At 43.3% G+C, this 20,445-nt stretch overlaps 1 protein-coding gene across 5 annotated transcripts in view; it reads left to right on the forward strand.

Moving 5' to 3' along the window:
- Positions 1-20,445, forward strand: part of COP1 (COP1 E3 ubiquitin ligase) — a 133,352-nt gene that overhangs the window by 46,363 nt on the left and 66,544 nt on the right. For all 5 annotated transcript variants that reach the window (XM_083846005.1, XM_083846006.1, XM_083846008.1 and 2 more), the window contains exons 12-14: positions 8,658-8,801; positions 17,598-17,706; positions 19,129-19,210. In XM_083846005.1, the coding sequence (XP_083702131.1) occupies positions 8,658-8,801; positions 17,598-17,706; positions 19,129-19,210 (335 nt within the window). The remainder of the gene's footprint in view (positions 1-8,657; positions 8,802-17,597; positions 17,707-19,128; positions 19,211-20,445) is intronic.

The raw sequence follows: 20,445 nt of genomic DNA on the forward strand, positions 1-20,445 counted from the left end.
CTGGAAGCAGTCTTTTTCATAGCATAGTGCATTCACTCTCTCGTTGGGTTTAAAAAAGGAATGATTGTATTTTATCTAGTGATTGAAAAAGCATGGAAGTAGCTATGTTGGTTTTGACTTCAGAACTGAGAGATGGAACTGAACCTACCAAACCTCAATTTCAGTTTAATATTCTCCTTTAAATATACTCTGAGTGGATTGGAAGTATTGCGAAGTTGTCTCTGTTAGAACTGATGGCATTTCATTACACCTAAAAGGATTTTTGTAAGCATGAAATGAGCTTAGAACTAGGTCTAATGACATTACTTAGTCAACTTGGTACCTTTTTATACCTTTCTTCAAACAGAGCAGAATAAAACTCTAGGCTACGGTGGCTGTGAGAAAGATGCTGGAAGTGTGACTGCAGCATGATTGGTGCAATAATGTCTTCACAAGAGCCCAGAGCTGAGGACTCACCTCCTCTGTCAAGTGCAGACTTCAATAAACAGTGATGTCTTTCCTTATTTGTTTCCCAGCTGATAGGAGCGGTTATGAGTAAAAGGTTATAATCAACACACAAAGAGCTGATGTTCTGCTGGCTTATTTTCATGCTACAAAGAGGCTGCTGCTAAGCAAGCCTCCATTTCCATCAGCTGCTTGAAGCCTGGAGGAGGTGCAGTGGCAGGTGTGGGTACCTGAGGTCCCTTCAAAGAGCAGCTGGTGCTGCTGAACCTACAGCTAGAGTATCCCAAACAGCTCCAAGAAATGGGATCAAACTAAAGTAGCTCAGGATCCTCTGTGCTGTTGATGGGTAGATGTGCTGTTAACCAGCAACACAGAAGTCTGGGCTGTTGGCCAGCACCACACCTTCTTGTGGGATGGTGAGGAGTGACACCACTGGGAGGGCTGCTGGCTTGCCCAGTTCTGCTCCTGGGGTGTCAGCAGGCTTCTTCCCATGATCTTGCACTTTGTTCCTCACTGCGGATGGATGGGAAGAGATTCTCTTGGCTCCAGCAGAGGTAAAACTGAAGCTTTGGTGTATTCTCCATCTACTGCCCTGGTTCAGATCCAGATCTACTTCATACTCTGTGCATTAAGTTAACGGTGAGTGCTTAACAGGGAAAAAAAAAATTGGGAACTCTCAGGCGTGCAGCTCACAGCCCTCATGTTCTGCACTGCGTGAGACTTCCCCCGGCTGTCTGCCTGCTGTCCTGGAGCTCCCAAGCACTTCCCCCACCCCTTTCTTGGTGCTACTCAGTTCATGGAGAGAGACCCTTGTTTTGGTCAGAGGGAAACATCTAATGGTATTTCATCGTGGAAAGTGATATACTTAATTTTGGGCGGGAATGCTTACTTCCTAAAGCAATTTTCCTTTGCTAGAGGAGACCTAGGTTAAAACTGAGATCTCTGAACAACAGTTCAAATGGATGTTCAGCTTTTTTTCTTGAAAAGCAGGGTGCACAGTATCAAAGGGACTCAGAAGTCGGGTATTTCTGCCAGTTCTCCTTGCACGCTTGCTGTGGGCAGAACAGAAATAACTGCAGGTACTGAGTGAGCTTCAGCACTGCTGGGGGTGCGGGAGCTCTTGGGGGTGGGAAGTAAATGGGAACTGCAGGTATGCTCAGGGAATAGGAAAGCCTTCCCAAGTGACTGGGTTGTTCACTTCTGTGTGTCTCTTTACAAGTGGCAGGAAGTTTCTCCCTTTGGGCTGTTAGGACCAGCGACCATTTGGGGCTGACAGACTTGTTCAGTTAGCTCAGTTGTATGTTCTCCTTCCCTTCTCTCTTCTTTCCACCCCAGTTTTGTTTCTGCTGGGTCAGTTACGCAGCTGATGTTACCGAAATTGTCCTTTTCACTTGAACTTTGCACAGAACTTGTCTGTGTTCCTTTTTGAAAAGAGATCAAAATGAAAGCAGTAGAAATGGTGAAAGCTCAGAACTGATTCCATCTCCCAGCTACTTTGATTTAAAAAATTGTCTTGACCTGTGGCATAGGGGATGTGGGGATTTCCTATTTCACAAAAAGTGGCAGATCTTTTTGAAAGACGACCTCATTTTATACTTGATAGCTCTTCCCCTTGTTCAGACATCTTCGTGTCCTGTTGCCTGTTGGGAGGTGGAGGTTCCTGCAGTGTCTTCTGCACAGGTTTCTCTATGGCCTGGTAAGGAACACACTGGGCAGCCTGCTGAATCCCCTGGCCAAACATGGGGTTAGGTGAAGAGGATGCATCCAAATTACCGCTTGAAGCAAACGAATGTACAGACAGTAAATCTAAGCTCTGCAACTGGTGAAATAGTCCTGGGCTGTTACTGTATTTAGAGTGCTTTGTGCTCCACAGGTCATCTTCTGGGATGTCTCATCCACCAAAATAAGTTCTTCATCAGACCTCAATTAGTCTTGAATCTGATCCATTAAGAGGCCATAATTATGGTAGCTGAGACATCTCTGTCAGATTTGTCCTCTAATCAAGCTAATTTTCTGATGATCCAGGGTCGTGTCTAACCCAGGTTGGTGCAGTTCTTAAGGATGAAGATGTTTGCTCTGTGAGGGAATCCAGTAAGTGGCGTCTCGTTTGGATAGCTAACTTGTCTGCCCGTACAGCCGTCTGCAGATCTGAAGGGTTTTTCTTTAAGGGGGACTTCCTCGGATTTAGGGACTACAGCAGCCTGGCTGGGGTTGTGGTGTGCTGGCACAGCTGATGTTTTAGAAAACCTGCCTCGCAGCACAGCAGTTGGAATGGGATGGGACATCGACTGATGGCGCTCTACATGTGTTGTGGCACTGGCTCAGGACTTAGCCCAGCGACAGACTTCATTTAGATGGTGTTCTGCAGTAAGGAGGAACTGATGCAACTGTCGCTTTATAATTTAAAAAGAAAAACAGTATTTTAGCCATGTACAGCTTTAGCATAATAGTCTTCTGATACTGAAACTCCATACGCTTTGTCTCAGTAACCTTTGCTTTTATATGTGACAAAATTTTGTCTTTGAGGTGATGAAGCACAAAATGAGTATTGTTAGAGCAGCTTCCTATGCCTGAACATAGCTTTGTTTTTAAAACCACAAATTAGTATGCTAGTGCACACTTAGTGACACTAATTACATTGCCTTAAAATAAAAGGCTGCTGTAAAAACAGTCTCTCAGGCATGTGATGTTAATACGAATTTCTGTATTGGTCCCAGGTGCCGAACAGTCTGCAGTGGTGGTCACGATGTTGGACTGTTACCTATATTTCTAACCTTTTGACTTCGATGTTTCTAAATGGATGTTGGAAGTAGGCGAACAGGCTCCAAGAAATAGGACTGGGAATTGTTGAAGTGACAGAACATCCCTGAGAGGCTGAGGAGTGGGAGCATGCAGTGAGAGACTTTCAGGAAATGTAAGCAAAGAACAAGCACTGCTGCTGTCACCCCACCTTTCTCCCACCAGTTAATGTTTCCCCCCATTTAAAGAGAGCAATCTGCCCACATTGCCATCGAATACGGGGCCAAGGTAAGATGGCAAATGGGACTGGAGACGTAGAAATAAAAACAGCCTGGTATTAGCTAGAAGTAGAATTGACAGGATTTGGTGTATTCAGTCAGAAATCATATATAGTCCCATGGGAGGGACTGAATTGTACGCTCTGTGGAAATGGCACCTTCTTCTGCCCCTGGTCTTGTTATCAAGTCAGGACTTACGACTAGTAGTGATTGTAGTGTGTGTGTGTATAACGGAAACAGTGTTCAGGGATTACCAGTGTCAGGTTCTCTCTGCCACCACCATCGTGCAGTGCAGCAGCAAGGATCGGGTGATGGTGGTGGGACAAAACAAACCTTTGTGCCAAGTGAGTCTTCTGGTGACTGCTTTCCACTTCTAGTATGAAGTGGTTCAACACCAGTTGTGCTGTCACCTTGTTTGTAAACACTACGGCTTTGTCAGCCTTGCTTATCCCCTCCCTCAGCCTTCCGTTAGCCAAAGCCAAGAGTTCAGCCTTTCTGTTGCTCGCCTTGGAAGGCAGCTGCTCCATTCCTTTAATTATTCTGATTGCCCATCTGTATGCATTCTCCAGCTCCAGTGTGTCCTCTGGGCATGTGGCAAACACAACTGTGCGCACCATCGGGATGCAAATGGAGCAAGGCTTTATACTGTGGTAAAAATGGGAAATACTCATTCTTCACTGGTTCCCCACAGGTCTGCCCTCAATGCCAAGCCGAGCTTCCAGACATGTTTCAGAAGCAATTTATTTCCTAATTCCATTTGTTAGCTACAAGTGCTCTCCAAGGTCATGGGTTTTAGAATTAAAATGAAAAAGTTGATTTATAATCTTAGATTGAGAATAAGGAAAAGCAGCAGAGAAACCAGAACTCTTGAGTGCCTTTGCTTTCCACTTGAGGCTGGTCGCTTGACTTCTTAGGAAAAATAAAGCAGAGGCTTGGGAATTGGAGATGTCTCTCCTGTTTTCCCTAAAACAGGACAATCGGTTCCTTTCAATTTGATCTCTACAAGTAAATTCTGTAGCGCATTGATAAATCTTTTTTTGAAAAGCTCAGCAGTTCTTCTGTCCCCAAAAGATTCCTTATAAAAGTTCAGATAGTTTGTCAGAAATTGATTTTAAAAGTGTTCGCTTTAAAAACGTGGGAGGAGGAAAAACCAATAGTTAATTGCTTCTAATGTGCACAGATTTGAGGAGCAAAGGGTCACTGCTAGTCTGAAAGGGAACTTCAGTGGATGTTCAAATGCTTGAAGTACGGCTTACCTCCAGCACTTCCTTAAATATTGGAAAAAACAGAAAATACTACAGCAGTTTCCTAGTTTTCTTAGTTTTTTGTGTTCTTTGTGTCTTCCTTCTAATAGTTTTTGAATTTTTTTAAGTATCCCCCTAGCTCATTAGAAAAATCAAACTATGGGATTTTCCTTCTTGGGAAGGACAAATAAAGAAAACAATCAAGTTCATTAAACAAATGTTGCAGCCATTGATGACTAACTTGTGACAGTGACGTGCCCTGTCTTCTACCTGTGGCCCATGTTTCACTGCCCTGCTGTGCCATCTCGTGCTTCCTTCCTTTTCTGTGTACTTTCTGTTGTACTTTTTTCTCAGGGTGAGCCGGTTCATGAGCTGCAGGAAGCAGCCACGTTCTTGGCCTGTTTGGGTGTTTCTGGTGATGAGCCGTCTTAGCCCTCAGTGCAGAGGACAACGTCCAGTCTCTAGAGGTGGTTGCTTCAGGCTGGGGTTGAGGTGGGTTTATAGTCCACCTGCTCCCTTGTATGCTTTGACTATATAAATGTGTCACCTGAAAACCAGGTCTCGAGAGTTAGCCCTGTTGTGTCTTTTGGCAACAAATAAAACCAAGGTCTCCTCTGAATTTTCATACAGATAAACCTGCGCGTAAGCCAGCGTTCATATTGAAACAAAAAGACTTCAGACAGTAAGTGACAGGAATTCCATCAAGCTAGTTAAATGCAAATGAGCCTTGCTTAATACTAAACACATTTAGAAGACTTGTAGGAAAAAGCATGGAAATAAGTGTTACTATGCAAGTGGGCTGTTTGTCCTAATCCAGCTTAGTCCAGGGGGAAGCAGAGCTTTGCAGATATTAGGAATGGTTTTGTATGGTAAATAATCCGCTCCATTAGTTGTTTAAATTGTTCCTATTTCTCTTTGTAAACCACTTCCTAAAGGCTGACTGGCAGAGAAGTAGAAATGTTTTGTATGAGTCCCGTGTACTACGCATCATTTGCGGAGGGCAGGGTGCAATGCTGTGTTAGGTTGCTGTGCTGGGTTTGCCTGCCTTTCTCACGGCCGACGAACATCTGAGCAGGTGGTGGTTTACTTGTGCATCGCTTTTCTTCCTGCAGTGTCTTTGATACTGTTTGAAGGTCGCAGGTCTGGCAATCAGTTTCATTGGCTGACTCTTTTTATTAATTTTTTAATGGTATGCTAACTTTACTGACATATTGAAATACTCATTTGTTATGTCTACAGTATGTCTTTAGCATTAATTCAAATTTCTTATTTAGAGAAGCAAACCTACCCCAGGTGAAACAGTGTTCTGTTCTAGTAACTTGGCTTTTTGCAAGACATGGTAATATATTATTTTTCTTCAGCAGCAGAAGGCTGAAGGTATAAATTGAATCCAAGTAGATGAATCGCTGCTATCAGTTTAGTTGTGCTCTACCTGAATCTACGGGGCAGCAAACAGGAGCCGAGACAGCAGTTCAATTAAGATCGTGGTACAAGTAAATCCATTCTTTTGGTATATGGGCTTTCAATTATAAAATTCTTTCACAGAGCAGAGTGAGCTGGCAAGACAAGACAGGCCTGAAAGGTGCTTTTGTCCTGCCTGTATTAAAAGTGATGGGGCTGACAGAGATCTGGGGAGGGGTGAAAGCAACTTGCTGCTTTACTGCTTGCTTTGCCTCTCCCGTTTTATATAAACAGATGCATTCTTGCCTACTTTAATCCCCAGCCATAAGCACTTCATTTTCTTTACCTTTTCCTGGGCTTGTGATTTGGCAGGCTTGTCCTGCTGTTGTGGTTTAACCCGGCTGGCAGCTAAACACCACACAGCCGTTCGCTCACCCTCCCCCCTCCCTCTCTGGGATGGGGGAGAGAAACGGGAAAGTGAAGCCGGTGAGTTGAGATAAAGACAGTTTATTAAGACAGGAATATAATAATAACAATAATAATAATAGTGATAATGATAATATTAATAATAATGTGTACGAAACAAGTGATGCACAATGCAATTGCTCACCACCCGCTGACCGATGCCCAGCCTATGCCCGAGCAGCCTGCCCCCCACCCCTATATATTGTTTAGCATGACGTCAGATGGTATGGAATACCCCTTTGGCCAGTTTGGGTCAGCTGTCCTGGGTCTGTCCCCTCCCAGCTCCTGCTGCACCCCCAGCCTGCTCGCTGGCAGGACAGAGCGAGAAGCCGAAAAGTCCTTGGCCTGGTGTAAGCACTGCTCTGCAACAATTAAAACATCAGCATGTTATCAGCGCTCTTCTCATCCTAATCCAAAACATAGCACCCTACCAGCTACTATGAGGGAAAATTAACTCTGTCCTAACTGGAACCAGGACACCTGCCTAACTCACTTCTCCAGCAAACCCAGTCATGGTGGGACTGTCTCCTGCTGCTGCTCTGGTGGATTTTAGGCTCTGAAGTTAAAAGGCCAAATTGCAAGCTGCTTCATTGAATTATTTTATGTCATCAGACTGCATATCAGTAGTCCTCCATGGTTTAAAAATAACTTGATCCTTTACAAGGATTTGAAAACTCTGGCATTTGAATTTATCTTCCCTTGAAAGCATTGCAGTGCCTTCAGCTTCTCAGCTATCGTGAGGGGTGGGAAAATGTGAGCTGTTGAAGCTGTGAGGGCAGCCTAAAGAGCCCTCTCTTTTAACTGGTCTGTTGCTTTCTGACTGTAGGAAGTTACCTTAAGTACCTCAACTCAGGATTTACAAGCTGTATGAACATGAAATCTGATCAGCCAGAGCTAGGTGTTCTCTGCTGTCATTCAGAATTTGCTGTCTGGTGTGCAAATGCCATGGCTTCTTGAAAAAGATGTGATAGGGACCGGTGAGATTGAAATTTTAATTACTGAGTGGGTGAGGCCCAAAAGAGACCTGTGGAAGAAGAATGCTTAGTCAAGAGACTTGAGGAGATCTGGCACCCCATCATAGCAACCTGGGACTGAGGGCAAGTGCTACACCCAACCACTTTCTAGGAGTAGCACCAAATCTTTGATAGGTGCCTGCAGGCATCCGTCCTGCTGAACCTCAGGTACATGGGCTACGGGCAGGCTCCTTCAGAATAAGGAGCTACTTCTAGAAAGCAGGTGTACTACTCTGGCTACTGGATGTTTAATGGATTTCTCTCGAGCCCTTGCAAACTGTGAAAGTAGCAATGACGCAAGCTTTGTATAACCTGCTGCCTGCCTCTCTCTCAGATGTGTCATGTACAACCTCAGGCTTTTCTCATTTGCAGCTTAACTTTGTTATAAGGTGACTGCTTTTACTTGCAACTTCATTGATACCTATTACAAACTTGCCCTGCAGTTCAAGAAAGTAAGTGCCTCTGTTTCTAAGAGCAACCCTAAGTGGAAGTCATAGTGTGCATGTGTTTTACAGTATCGGCGATATACATCTTAGCCCTTTGTTGCTTAGGGAATTTAGAGGGCCTTTTTCTACAACTACTGATTTACTCTGCGTTGACACTTACAGTTCACTAAGCTGCTGTATACAAGAGCTAAGGGATGGCACAATGCAACCAAAAGAAATTAATTGGCAGTTATCCTATAGCATCTTGTTTTCAAAGACCATACAGCTGAATTTTAAGCATGTTTCCAGGGTGAGCTGTCAGCTTTGATGTTCAGGTGCTGTATAATGTAGCTGGTGTAGTTGAACTCTAAAAACTTTTAGAGCACCTGAACAAAAGTTAATTTTGTAAATCAAAATGTACGTGCGCTTCGAGGAGATTAGAAGATGGTGCTTGAGAGCAAGAACACTGGTGGATGTGTTTGCCAGACCTTTCCAAGGTGCTCTGAATGGGGTCTTTGCTAACTGCACTCTTCAGAAGGATCGTGATCATCAGCTCTGCCAAACCGAGGGTTCAGATGGTAAAACACCCAGCTGGTAAGTGCATGTCTTGTGTGGCATGGTTCTCAATCTGTGCTTTTTTTTTCCTAGTATTGAGTTTGACCGGGACTGTGACTACTTTGCCATCGCTGGGGTAACAAAGAAGATTAAAGTCTATGAGTATGGTACAGTCATTCAGGATGCAGTGGATATTCACTACCCTGAGAATGAAATGACCTGTAATTCCAAAATCAGGTAGGTGTTGACTTTACATTTACACTCAAATTGCCTTTTCTATTTTTGTCTAGTGGCTGTTTTGCTTTCTTCATGCACTGCAGTAATGTTTGGAAGGGAAGGGTGGAAAGCAGGAGCTTGTAGAGAACTTGCTTTGAGTTCTGAGTGGGACAAGGTGGCAGTGGCACAAAGGATTGTTACTTGGGTATGCCAGGTTCATCCAAGGGAACAGCAGGCCCAGGTGTTCAGGCAGTAAAAGGGGCGTATGGTAGTGAACTGTCTTCATGTTCCTTGTAAATGCTTTTGGATACCCACTTAGTTAAAAGCAGAGTAAAACTGGAGTAGTGGATCTGCTACAGGTAATGACTGAGATTATCTAAAGATAGCTTTTGTCCCCAGTTCTTTGTAAGAGCCACCAGTTCTTTCATGCTCTGTTCTCTTCGTTGACTGGATCCTTTCCATTGTGCCAAGAAGCTGCTAGTCCTCAAGAAACGTGCTTCATGTGCACCTTCTGCCTATGAATTTATATCTGCTTGAAGTACTGTTTGAACCTCATCATATTGAGCTTTTGGGAAGAGCCCTTGCTTGATTTTTGGCTTTATGCTCCTATCGTTATCATCAGCCAGTTTTCTAATCTTTTTAGATGACTTAAGTCAAAGAAATTATAGACCATCTCAGAACTTCTATTGAAAGAATCCAACTAACGTAACTTAAAAAAATCCTAATTCAGAAATTCAATTAAAGTTCAAAGCTAAATAATATAGGCAATCAAACCAATTCACTGCTATAATAGAAGTCTTCAGCACTCCTGAAGTCGTTTGTTTTTACTCAGTACTCCACATTTTTAAAACAGTAAAGCACCTGCAAAAGTGTAAGCAACAGATTTATGTAAGTCCAGCTTCTACTAAAATAAAATGGTGTACAACAAGAATAATGTTTGCAAGTGTGCTTTATAGCATAAAAGAATAGTTTTGTAGTTGATATATTCCATAAGATAGATCAATCACGCTTGTGTTGGTTATGTTGATTATTGTATGTGTGTATATTTTATGGAGGAAATGATGTAAATGCAGCTACTTAGGGACTAGTTTTCCAGATTTGTCGTTTTGAGTGAAGGTGTTCATTATGGACTAGGCAGCATACAAATGCAATAGGCTCTCTCCCTGTGCACCTGTGTGTTTGTATACTGTTTGTTTATTTAAATGCACCCTTTTGCTTAGAATGAGCCTTTTCTAATCAACTACTGGATTTCTTCATTCTTACCTGTTCTCTTTTCATGATGTTGGTATTTATGCCAGTCTCTTTGAACTGTCATTTCCCACTCTGACTTATTTCCTGTAAGGAGATGGACATAAACAGTATGAGAGGAACTTGTATTGATAAGCCATACTGCTGATGGAGCTTGTGTTTTGCTGGACTTGTGAAACACTCCACTTTTTTTTGAGCAAATATAGTCAGAGTTCATGCTGTTCAGCTTCATTCTTCTGAAGAGAAGAGCAGAATAATAGAACAATGTAGCAGTCGATTAATACCTCTGGCCTTAATTAGAAAGGGAAAATAATGTGAACTTCGTATTTCCATCCGTCTGAGTCTACTTCCGAACTTGCTGCTTCGCATTTGATAGGAATCTGCCCTGACAGCCCTGCCAGGCGTTAGGTAATTGTTTGTTCTGCCTTCCCCAGCAGCCGCTGGTGCGCAGAGCTGCATCACCACATCCAGTGGTGTTACTCCTGTCAGCTTTGCACTCCAGACAAGACACTGCTTGCGTTCAACACTTCTTCTTTCTCAATTTTCTTTCTCAAATTTCATGCATATATACATATAAATATATATATGATGCTACATGTATTGTCCTCTGACAGTCTGCCTCAGCGGAGGTGGACAAGGTCCTCCTCGTTTCCTTGCTCTAGTTTCTCTCATTCCTCCCAGGAAATGCTTTTTTTTTTCCATTGGCACCTTCACATTATATCAACCTTCCTTCTGCATGTGGGTGCTTTTGGTTTTGACAAATAAAGTGAGGCTGTCACTCAAATGCATCCTTGCTATATCCATTAGCTGTGCTGCCAGTCACTGGTCCTGTGGCTCGCTGTCACAGTGTAAAACAGTGTAATAATTTGCTATTCTGAGGTGGTGTAGCTTGAGGGAAAAGTTATATAGGAAGACAGTAATTGTGTTAGAGAATATTGCACTATGCTGAAAATGTGCCTGGGTTGTAGTAAAAACTGAGCAAGTGGAGCCTGCCTGTAGAAAGCCTTGGCTTAAAGCTGTTTGATCTTAATTTGGGTGGAGGTACAGGATCTTCCAAAGGCTTATTCTGACTACTTGCTAATGTCTGTCCTGATGCCAGGGACAGGTGTATTTTTGCAGTGTTACATGGGTGGTACATCTCCTGCCTGCTATCTCTTGCGGATTCTGCTAAAGATCTCGGTTGGAATTTTGGGGCCCCAGCATGCTGCCATATAAAAACCCATTTTTCATAGGATTGCCTTGTGGAAAGCTGTGTGTTTTGGCTCTTTTTAGGAGGACATTTAAAAAACAAATAAAATGAGCTTGCTCAAGACAGTGTTAGCCACCAGTGTGGTGCTTTATAGGCAGCCGAGGATGCTCAGCCTGTCCCAGGCATGTCCTGCTCTGGTGGGACCAAGCTGTGGCAGAGATGTGGGGACAGTGCACATCTGGGATCTGGTGACATGCTCTATCATAGCTGGCACGTGACACCGGCATGGCTTGTGGGGTCCCTTCCCTCTCTGCAGGTGGCTTTGCTTTCCTGACAGGCATCAGGGGAAGCTCACCCTGCGTGGATCCCGGTTAACCTCCTCTGAGGCGGTGATGCTGGAGCACAAAGCGCTAGCGCTTATGTCGGTGACTCTGCTTTTTGAGGGAGCAGCGGTGCTGACGGGTGTCCGTGAGAGCACTGGAGGGCTGGGAGCGAGCCTGCTGTCCTGACGCAGCTGCAGGGAAGCCCATGCCTGGCCACTGCTGGCACCACCCAGCACGGAGCCTGCTGCAGGCTCTGGTTTTGCACGGGCGGTGCTGGGCTGCAGGCTTGCCTGGAGCTGTATCCGAGCCTTTCTTCCCCTTTTCCAGCCCCCTCTCTACACCCACCAGCTTCTTAAATACCTTCCTTTTTCATCATCTGCTGAGCTTTCTGATCTTTATTTTTAAGAACGGGGAGGAAGTTGGTGTGTCAGTGTTCTGGTAAATGCGCGCCGCGTCCCCCGGGGATGACAGAGGCAGAAGCTTCCAGGAAAAACACAAGCTGACACACAAATCCTCATAAAAATCCCATTTACAGATTCATAGCTTCGGCACAAGAAGCAAATCCTGGCATTGTGTAGGAGCTATAAACAGCACCCTGTGAGCTAATTGTGATTTGCGGCGTCCCTGGCTGTGGCAGGCGATAATCTGCAGCTCCCCCCAGAGCAGGGGGTGGTAGGAGAAAAGAGGGACAGGGTGAACAGCGAGCGGCTGCTCTCCTGGGATTTATTCAAGAAGCAGAATTGTTGCTTTGCCATAGGTTGCAGGAGGGAAGAAAAAAACAAAACAGGAAAGCTAGTGTTCAGGTAAAAGAAATAAGCTTTAGGCCTTGTTAATCCACAGTAGGTGATGTGCAAGTGCGGTTAGGTAAACACGCCTTTGAAATAAGTGTTTAATATTCTGCATGCTCACTGCTGTGTGTGTTTGCAGCACCTGTACTTCAGTGATAGATGTTACCACAAACCTCCCAAATCAGCTGCATCTGTTTAGTCGACTGCAGTAAAAGCAAAGCATCAGAAGGTCTCTTTTTTAGCAGGCTGCTAGTATTTTATTGTTCTCGTTTTTTGGTGTCAGTAAATCAAATGTGTGATTGCTCTAGCCTAATAGCAGTTCATGGGCACATTGCTGTCAGTTTTTAAAATGTCACTCGCTTCCCAACATTAAGTTTTAAATTAGTCAAAAACTCAGCATGACGCTTTTCAGCTTGGTCTGCTGTTTGGAGAGGTATGAACTCTTTATGCTGAAAAACTTCACAAATAGTTGTTGGACATCTGAATTTCCACTGCAGAAAACATAACACTAAACAGGCTATAAAAAATCTGCTCTCAACTTCTATTAATTCCAGCTTCCAGAGTAGCTGCCTCATTTTGGAGTGAAATGAAGTAGGCTTTCTGTAGAACTATTTCTCTTAACCCTACAAAAGGCTTTCTTTGGATTGATTATGAAAAAAAAGTGTCTTTAAACACTTGTTGTGATGGTGTAATTCTGTATGTCTCTGAAGTACTTGGTTAGCATTGTTACGTGGATGGATCATTTCCTTAAAAGCATTTCTGTTATAAAATGACTGGGCATCAGTTGACTCATGGTAATAGACTGGATCCCAAGCCTTTGGCACCCAGAAGCATGTCAGACCACAGCAGTTTGTGCCTTATTAAAAGCTTTAACTCTGTTTAGGTCACTTGCCAGAGGGGCTGTTGACACCTGCTAACTTGATCCTGGATTTGAGACCTTTCAGCCATAAAAGCACTGGTTCATGGAAGGAACAGCAGCACGACTGACAGCACTAACTGAGCCAGCCCCCTCGTGTCACTGAACGAGATGAACAGAAATCTTCCCGGGGTCAGGATTGCCGTGTGTCCAGATCCGATGATGAGGTTAGGAGAATGAAAGCTAATCACCCACTGCTGAAACAGTGAGACCTGCTCGTAGTGTTTTCCCCAGCTAATCTCCTAGGAAAGAAAGCTGTCATAAATTAGAGCAAGGTAGATGGCTGGGGTGCAGCTGTTGCACTGTTTCTGGATTAAAGAACAAAGCAAAAATTGAAAAGGATGGTTACTAGTGTTTAAAATAAAAGCTGACCTTGCACAATCCCTTTTTATTATGCAACAACCCCTTTTTATTACGCATTGTCTCAACCTTAGGTAACTATCCCTTGTATCATACCTCATGGCATCCATATTTCATTTTTTAACCCTGTGTGTGGCTGCAGGCCATCCAAAGGTTGTGTGCAAGAGGTTTTTTTTACGTGTTCTGGGGTTTTGGTGCTTAACTCATCTGAGGACTGAGGAAGCTGCATTTTTGGTACATCTCCCTTCACCTTTTCCTTTCCCTGTCTCCATCCTGCTCACCTATACACTTTTGAGTTTTATCCAGTTTGTTACCCCTGACAACATCTTACTAGAACCCAAAAAGGTAAAGGCTTTGCAAGTTTCACCAAAATCCCCTGCGTTGGGCATGGAAGTGAGATCTGTGCCCCCCACAGAAGGGAACGCTGCAATACCATCCATCCCCTCTGTACATCCCAGAGAAGCCCCATTAAAGAGAAGCACTGCAATGTCCCAACCACAGGCCAGCTGTTTTTTTATCCAGCTCTGTACCATCACAGATGCCAGAGAATACGACCACGGGGCAGTCAGGGTAGGTGTGTGCAGAACAGCTTGTTTGTTATTTTAATAGGGTGAATGATTAGGTAAAAAGTGTCCTTTACCTGGAGAGGGAGCCCCCCTCTGTCCGATCCAACCCTGAATTGTGCTCTACAAAAAGTTACTTTTGAGGCTTTAATTATAAAGAAGCTCAAGTACTGCAGTGTCAGGGAGAGCATTACTAACTTCAGACTTTGCAGAGAGTCAGGTGATGAGGGGAGAATTAAAGCAGAGAGGTAGAACAGGATTGGTTTTGTCTTATTATGATCCTTTAATCATATTCCTTAAAAATGAAAGATTTATGGTGTGTGTGACTTAAAAGGTGTTAATTGAACCACTTAGTCGCTGCAAATCCCCAAACATTTTTCACCTGTCAGTTCCCGTTTTCCCTGTCTCACTCTACCTACAAATGCTTTCCAAGTGAGCATTAACCCCTTGTTAACACCACCAGGCTTAGATGGTGCAGAATGCACAGCTTGGTCTTGCTGCGCTATATCTAATAAATGTGCTTTTGGGCACAGAAAGCCTTCATTTTTCTCCATCGGTATTGATTGATCTGATAACGTATTACTTCTCCCTATAAACCTGACATTACTTACATCCTTAGATCTAGCATGTCTCAAACAGCACAGTTACACTGTAGGGTTTTTTTTACACACTTAGTAGTTCTGAATTTTCATCATTAGGGCTGACTTTTTGTTTTGCAAGATCTGGTGATACTATTACCCTCTGCGTAGTTTATTTTGCATTTCCTAGCTCTCTTTTGCAGGTCAGATGGGGCTCTCGTGCTCCCCTAGCACAGCTCCCCTAACCAGCCAGGCCTCAGCACATCTGCCCTTCTCTCAGCCTGCCGGTGCTGCCTGCCTGACGTGCTCTCACTGCTGTCTGGACAGAGGAGTGCATTTTCTGGGATTTGGCCCTGTGCTGTATTCTTTCTGCTTGTCTATGGCTGAACTTAGGTATTTCTTTTTTCAGCTGTCTCCTTGAAGCCCTGACTTGAGTGGAGGTGAGGTGGCAGGGGAACAGGTTTAAGCAGATAAATGTCTGGTGCATTGTCTACCCCCTGCTATTACTTGGAGGCTGCTCCCAGCCCAGGGCCTTGTGCTGTAGCTGTAGGGCTCTGAACCACTTCTCCTTCCATCAGTGGTCAGCTGTCCCACCTGGGACGGAGGCTGCAGATGTCAGATGTGGTTATCTCTGGACTGCTGCAGCCTTCATCTCCCAGTCCTGGCGAGCAGTGCCTGCCACCTGCACCTGTCCTCAGGGAGCCCCTTGAGCCTCTGAGCGAGGCTTCCAGTAAATCGCAGACTCAAGACCTGCTTTTCTGTGGGCACCTAAAGGTAGTAGCATCAACATAATGATAGGTTCCTAGTGATAACTCTGGGGACAACCTTGAGCTTGCAAGGTGAGATGACACTAACACTTTCTAATTAATGACTTATTCTGGAAGATGTGAAACCAGGAAAAGCACTGCCTAAACTGTATCACCTCAGCTCTCTTCAGCTGGTGGTAAAAGGTAAAGATTTGTATTGGGTAAGTAAAACTTTCAAACTTTAGAAAGCAAAGCTTTAAAAGCAATAGAGGCTGTTAGGAAAAACAGTAGAGGCTGTTAGGAGAAAGTGTGCAAGTGTGTGAGCTATGGGGAGGTGTGGGCACAGGGAGAAGTGTGGCTGTGTTCCATAAAGGAAGCTCCCAGGGATGCACTGGGGAAGGAAGGTCCTAAAAGCATTTTCCAAGCATCACACAGGGGTGCGAGAAATTCGTGGAAAAATGGGACTGTTGGATGCCTTGATTTTGTGTTTTAAGTTGGAGTAACTTTTACAGACAGAGCGTCTCAGAGCTGGAAGTCTTTTGGATTACTCGGTGAAGTTTCCTGTTGATACAAGATACAAGCACCAACAGCGTGTTATTTTTTTCACATATCTCTTCAAATATCTCCCTTCAAATTTCTCTTAGAAACCAGTTGTGTTTCTTGCCTCCCATTACTTGGCTGCTCCAGAACATCAAAGACACTTGTTTGTGCCACAGCAATGTAGCGATCAGCTGTGACTGCGGTTGGTATTCATAGTCCCCCTGTAGTTATAAAGTTATATTCATGGCCCAGTAAGCTAGAGCATGGTTAGGAATAGGACACCAGAGCTGCTTGTAGTTATTCAGCTAATCAAAGAACAATAGTGTTTATATTTTTAAACTGCCTTAACAAAGGAAAAGGACTTTCCCCTCTGCAAGTGCCTGATTCCTAAGGAAAACAGGATGCAAGTGTTTAGTGGAACCAAGAATTTGCCAAGGTGAAAATGCGCCTTAGTGATTCCATGTATCTACATCGCACTTCAAAGCGTGGCTGCACTAATCGAAGGATTACTAAAAAGTTACAGGAACGTGGACTTCTAGCTTTATTGTTGGTTAAAACTTGGCCTTAAGGCTGCCATAATCTAGTTAACTGTGTCAGAGCTGTTTGATGACCTGCGCGAATTGGCTCTGTCAGTTCAGTTTCTGCTACATGCATCACAGTTGATACCAACTGGCGTGCTTTTGTGCCAGATGGTCCAAAAATTGGTGAACAAGTATTACAAATTTGCTTACCTCTGTCACATTTTCAGGAGGCAGAGTGGAGGCATAGTGCCAGAACAGTATGAATGTGACTTGGCAGTATTGTTGCGCTTGTTTTGTCTGCTAGCAGTTAGAGTTTGTCAGTGGAATTATCACTTAGTTTTACATAGCCACTTAATTCAGTTTAAAATATAAGCCATGCAATATCCTTCCTGGTAAGAAACATCTCCTAAACTGCTGTTTCTTTCTGGATTGGAAGGGGGCTTCCCCTCATGTGCAGATAGCTGGAAGTACTTTGTCAGAAGTCACGGGCTTTCATTGTCCGTGTAGGTATGTGTTCACTGTTGAGTGTGTTGTAGGGAGAGGGGTTGGTTTGTCCTCCATGCAGCTGTATGTTTTGCATATATAGCTTCTGTTAGGCAAGTAGTTATCTTTGTGGTAATAATAAAAGTAGTAGCTCTTGGCAAGAGACTAAGTCATCAAACCCTGAGCTCTCTGTGAGAGTTTTTGTGGAATTCAAGCAGCAGAACAATAGCAGTATTAGAGATGGATGTATCTTAAGAAAAAATAAAACAAAACCAACCAAATCCTAGTATTTTGTATTGGAGCAAGTGACATCACTCAAGCAAGTAAAGCTTTTCTTTTAGCTCATGGCGGAAGGTTTGCTATGTTTCCGATGGGTTTTGGTTTTGGCACTTCTCAAACGTTTCGGTGAGGTGACTGACCAGATCATAGAATCATCTAAGCTGGAAAAGACCTTCAAGATCATCCCTTGTTGCACGTTGTGCAAAGAGACTGACATATTGCAAGCATGATTTGTGTTGTAAGGTATGATTTAAGGTAAGACTGACTGTGTCTCTTTTTTTAGCTGTATCAGCTGGAGTAGTTACCACAAGAACCTGCTAGCCAGCAGCGACTATGAAGGCACCGTCATCCTGTGGGATGGGTTCACAGGACAAAGATCCAAGGTCTACCAGGTAATGTACAGCCAGTGAGCAACACTTTTCCGTGCTATAGACCATGTCAGGGGAGCAGTGTTAGGGCTGAGATGCAGCTTTTTGTTCAGCAGTAGGCTTATAAGCTTCACAAGGCAAAACAGATTCTGTTTCTGTTTGGCAAATAGCTCATCCATACAGCTTTATGGAGCTGTAGTCCTCTAAGGGAGTCACCTATATCTTCTTGTTACAGGCATGAGGCAGTTGATGTTTTTTTGCTGCTGCTCCTAGGTAGGGTATCTGTACAGGGAGAAATGAGTTTCTTGAACTTTTGTCTTGCCTTTCTTTAGAAACCTCTTTTTCTCTCTCCATACCTGTTCCATCTGTCTTTGTCAAAAGCCTTTTGTAAAATCCTGCAGTGATTTGCTGTTGCAGGTGCTTGTAAAGCAGAAGAGCAAGATGCAGGTGTAACTGGTAAGTCTGGTAGAAGGGACCAGTAGGCAGAAGACTTCCTGATACAGTTCTGCGCTCAGCAGAGCAGTGTGCACACAAGTGGACTGAGCTCAGCAGTGAGACCTGTTTAATGAGAACTTTCTGGCATTTTGTCTTTTCATGTGGTTTGAACCCTGTGTTTCTGTTTTAATGGCATCTGAGAGCCTTGTGATCAGACCAAGGAGGCTGCTGGAAGAAAAGACAGCCCATTCAGGGAGAGATTGGAAGTGCTGCAGGGTCTCCTGTAGGTAGAATACTGCATTGAAACTGGTCAGTGGCAATGAACTGCAGGCTAGCCTCTAGTTCTACTTTCTTGACAGTTCAATTAAGTTTTAATTCCTACTTAAGGCTTTGTTTACTTTTTCATTGTGTTTTAGCCATCCATAATGCTTGTTTTCATTAATCCTCTGCGTATCTCAATTAAAAACAAATTATACTGGACAAAATCTTGTCTGTTTTCCTCACAAATGCATTTTGCATTTCTTTAAGACTGAATAATGAGCCTAGATAGAACCAGCTGTTGCTTGTGTTAAAACAAACTAATTTTGCTTCCTATCAGATCACTGGAATTTTTGTACTTGGATTTGCATAGTTAAAGGCATACGCAGTGACATCTGCTTCACATGTATTAGAAATCCTTTAGTGACTTTGTCCTGGTGAGCTTTTCGTGTTACTGTCTTGCTGGCCTGTACGAAGGCTTATTCAATGCAGTGGTTTGCTTCCACGTGGGATATGCCAGCATAGCAAGTACAGCTCTTCTGTGTTTTGGGGATGTCTTTCATGGTATGTCTAGCATGCCATACAAATGTTGGTCTGTCTCGGAGAAAAGGCTTTTCTTGAGAAACTGCTAAATATACTAAAGTTTTCTGGCCAGAAATCTCCTGACGATTTATACCAAACGTGCATTTTTCTTTTACTATTTTATCAGATTACAACTCACTACCTTGCAATATTTCTTTTTTCTCTAAATAGGAACATGAGAAAAGGTGCTGGAGCGTTGACTTTAACTTGATGGACCCAAAACTATTGGCTTCAGGCTCTGATGATGCAAAAGGTATTTTTTTCCCATCTCTGTGCAGAAGGTTTATGCTTTGTGTATTCCCTTTGAGGAATAAAAATGTGATATTTCAAGTAGCTGATTCCTCAGCTGCCTTTAGTATTGTAGTTGATGTGGTAACGTGTCAAAGTATTCCCCAACTGTTCAGAACTTAGAGAAAGGGAGGCTTTGTTTGGATTAAGATTTCTTGGTGTGATGTTCACAATTTTCAGGTTGTATGCTCTCTAGCATTTTCCAAATCACTAAACAAAGCAAAATGTGTTTTAACATTAGTTAAGCTTGTTGAGTTAAAGCCTTGGGGCCTTTCAAAAGAGCAGTGTGTATTTGTATTTCAAAAATTCAGTTTTCAGTGAAAAATCAGAAGTTAATCAGCAGAAGTTGTATTTTTACCTGTAGTTTTCAATGTTAAAGGTTGTGCACGATAGGAAGCCTCTTGCTTTCACGATGTGTGGGGTGTTTCTCAGAGTTTAATGAAGCTGGGCTGTGGACTGAATGGGAGTGCTGGGACAGGCTCTCAACTTCTGTGTTCCAGGGCCCATTTGTCAAAGGGCTTTTGGAGAGCCTTTAAGGCAGCCCTTTCCCAACATACTGGTAGGAAAATCTTCCTTTCCAAAGAAGCTGTTAGGAAACTAATAAAGACAGCACTGAAGAATATGTAATGTTCTTCATCTCTAATGAACAAGATTTTATCTGTAATGTGTTTACGAGATCAAATTTAGTTCTTGAGCAGCAAGAGCTGTAGAGTCCCTTTCATAGTCCTTGGGGATGAGCTCTCCTAGGTGGGCTAATACAGCTCTGGACAGAGCTGTTCATGGTCTGCTTTGAAATGATAAATTTTATATAACCATTAAACCTTGAAAACCTTTCCTGTGCAGAATGCTTTTAAATTCTGTTTCAAAAGAAAACTGCATTAGTATTCTTCAAATACATTTGACATTCTTCATGTCATTGGTAATTTCATTTACAATGTTGCTTTAATGATTATTTTATATTTAAGGTGCTTTTTAGATGTTTTTGATACACTTGCCTCCTGGTTGAAGTGGAGAGTTTTCTCTGTGCTTAAATGCAGTGAGTGAACATTCACCTTGTGAATTATCAGCCTTTCCATCAGTTTCCTGCCCCCCCATGCTATGCATTTGAAAAAGCTTATCTTCCAGATAGACACACACTTATTAGCATGTTAACAAGTTGTCCCGCAAAGCCAGCTACAAGCAGAGCTCTTGTCTCCAGTT

This window comes from Anser anser (genome assembly GCF_964211835.1).
Source record: "Anser anser genome assembly, chromosome: 8".
NCBI classification, from domain to species: domain Eukaryota; kingdom Metazoa; phylum Chordata; class Aves; order Anseriformes; family Anatidae; genus Anser; species Anser anser.